This window comes from Gastrolobium bilobum, unplaced genomic scaffold (assembly GCF_033153095.1).
Source record: "Gastrolobium bilobum isolate Gb01-03AN ecotype WA unplaced genomic scaffold, APGP_CSIRO_Gbil_v1 utg20487, whole genome shotgun sequence".
NCBI lineage: Eukaryota > Viridiplantae > Streptophyta > Magnoliopsida > Fabales > Fabaceae > Gastrolobium > Gastrolobium bilobum.
The window spans coordinates 332,882-334,773 of record NW_026897768.1 but is presented as its reverse complement, the minus strand read 5'-3'; the positions used below and the strand labels follow the sequence as shown (position 1 = coordinate 334,773).

General features: G+C 37.1%; 1 protein-coding gene across 1 annotated transcript; it reads right to left on the bottom strand.

Moving 5' to 3' along the window:
* Positions 1–473: 473 nt before the first annotated feature.
* Positions 474–1,133, bottom strand: LOC133310082 (ethylene-response factor C3-like). The gene has a single exon (XM_061510970.1). The coding sequence runs from the start codon at positions 1,131–1,133 to the stop codon at positions 474–476; it is 660 nt and encodes a 219-aa protein (XP_061366954.1).
* Between the last annotated feature and the right edge of the window lie 759 nt (positions 1,134–1,892).

The window sequence follows — 1,892 nt, the reverse complement described above, 5'->3', positions numbered from 1 at the left end:
GAGAATTTCTTTTATTTGGGAGAAATTATTCAAAGATTGTTGTATATATGAATGTGAAGCAACAGCTAAAATAAATCTATGTAGGATCAAGGACAATGTTTGCTGCAAGAATGGATTCAAAGCACCAACGCAAAAACTCAAAAATCTAGAAACCACATAATTTAGATTGGGAGAATGAAGTCAAGTTCTGCTCAAGAAGAACGTCAACAATTTGATACACTTCTAAAGGCAGAAAACTCCGTAAACTCTCTAGCCTTTACTGGTTGACGGTATGATGATTCTAAACTATTAGGTGAGAATTATAAAACTGAATTCGTTATTTTCTTTCTTAGTGGATCAAATATTATTACAGTGAAGAAACTGGAAAGAAAAAGCTAAATGCGCCCTAGCTAGCAGGACATATATCGATGTTGTAGAAGAGCCGAAAACAAAACAAGAAAGTAAGAAGAAAAAGGACTATTAGTGAAACAGATTTATTTGTAGTAGCTAGGGCTTGCACCTTGATCGGATATGCTTAGAAGTTGTTCTAGATATTCAACTCCCAAATCCTCAAACACTACCACACTTGGTGATGTTGCATCTGATTCCTGTTTCTCTTTACACTTTCCAGCTTTTGATGACAATTTTCTTTGAATGCAATTCAACTCCTTGAGTGCAAGTGCAGGCGAACATCCTTCCAAGCAACCATATTGGATTTCTTGCAAAGATTCTTTGACCCTTTTGACTGGAAAATTGAGTGCAGCTTTATGGCCTCTCATGGAAAATGCAGCTTGGTCATAAGCTAAAGCAGCAGACTCAGCACTATCAAAGGTTCCAAGCCAAACCCTTGTGCCATTCCTCGTTGTGTCTCTAATCTCTGCTGCAAATTTTCCCCATGGCCTTTTCCTTACACCTATATACGACCTTTCCTCAGTGTGCTCTTTTTTATTTTCAGACTTAACCACCAATTGCTTTTGCTCGTTGTGGTTTCCTTTGACTGGTGACTGTGAATCCATGGAGAAGTCAACCATATCGAAGGAAAGAGAATCATAGATAGAGTCACGAACACCATTGCTTGAAAATGATTCGAACAAAATTTCAGAAGGCTCCTGCAACATCTCACAATCTGGGTTCTGAAAGAAAGGGGAAGTCATTTTTGGCATATGCTTTCTGTTTCCTCTTCATCGATCTTCCCCTCTTGCCTATAATTTATTTGCTTTTCAAACGCCGACAGTTGTTATTCAAATATCAATTTTGGCTGTTCTAATAGGAGTCTTAATCATAATTTATTAAGGGTGTATACAGTGAAATTTATGAAAGAAGATTCCCTAATGTTATTCCATAAATATATAAAATAAGAATTTGGGTTGAATGGATTGATCAATCACTAACCGATTTTTTTGTTGTTTGGTGAATTCATTAATTGGCAACAGTACTCTTATTTAATGTTTCCATTATACGAAGTAATAATAAAAGAAAATTGTCAGCAAAACCATCACAATTCTTCATATAAGTTTCACCAGTTTCAATTACCATTTATTCCCTTTTTCCTTCCACCATATGACTTTTCTATTAAAAGAAGTTATTTAAAAAAATACAAGTTTATTGGGTCTTCCCACGAGACAGGTTGTGGGGTCTTGTTCGTGACACTCGTGGAGTTTGGAAATGAAGATTCTCGTGCTATACTGGGAGTATGTGTGAAATTTGGGAGCTAGAATGCTGGTAGTTGAGGGTAACTCGGAGATGGTCATCAATACCATCACCAAAGAGCACAACTTCATTCCTAAAGCGTATTTGGTGAGCAAAATCTGGTATTGGCTTCAAAAAGATTGGCTTATTTGTTTGAAGCACACCTACCGTGAGGGAAACCAGTGTTCATCAGGCTGGCATGCATCTGAGGCAATCAACAGAGG

Bases quoted from the DNA above. Each gene is read 5' to 3' on its own strand.
- LOC133310082 (XM_061510970.1), bottom strand. From the start codon at position 1,133: ATGACTTCCCCTTTCTTTCAGAACCCAGATTGTGAGATGTTGCAGGAG.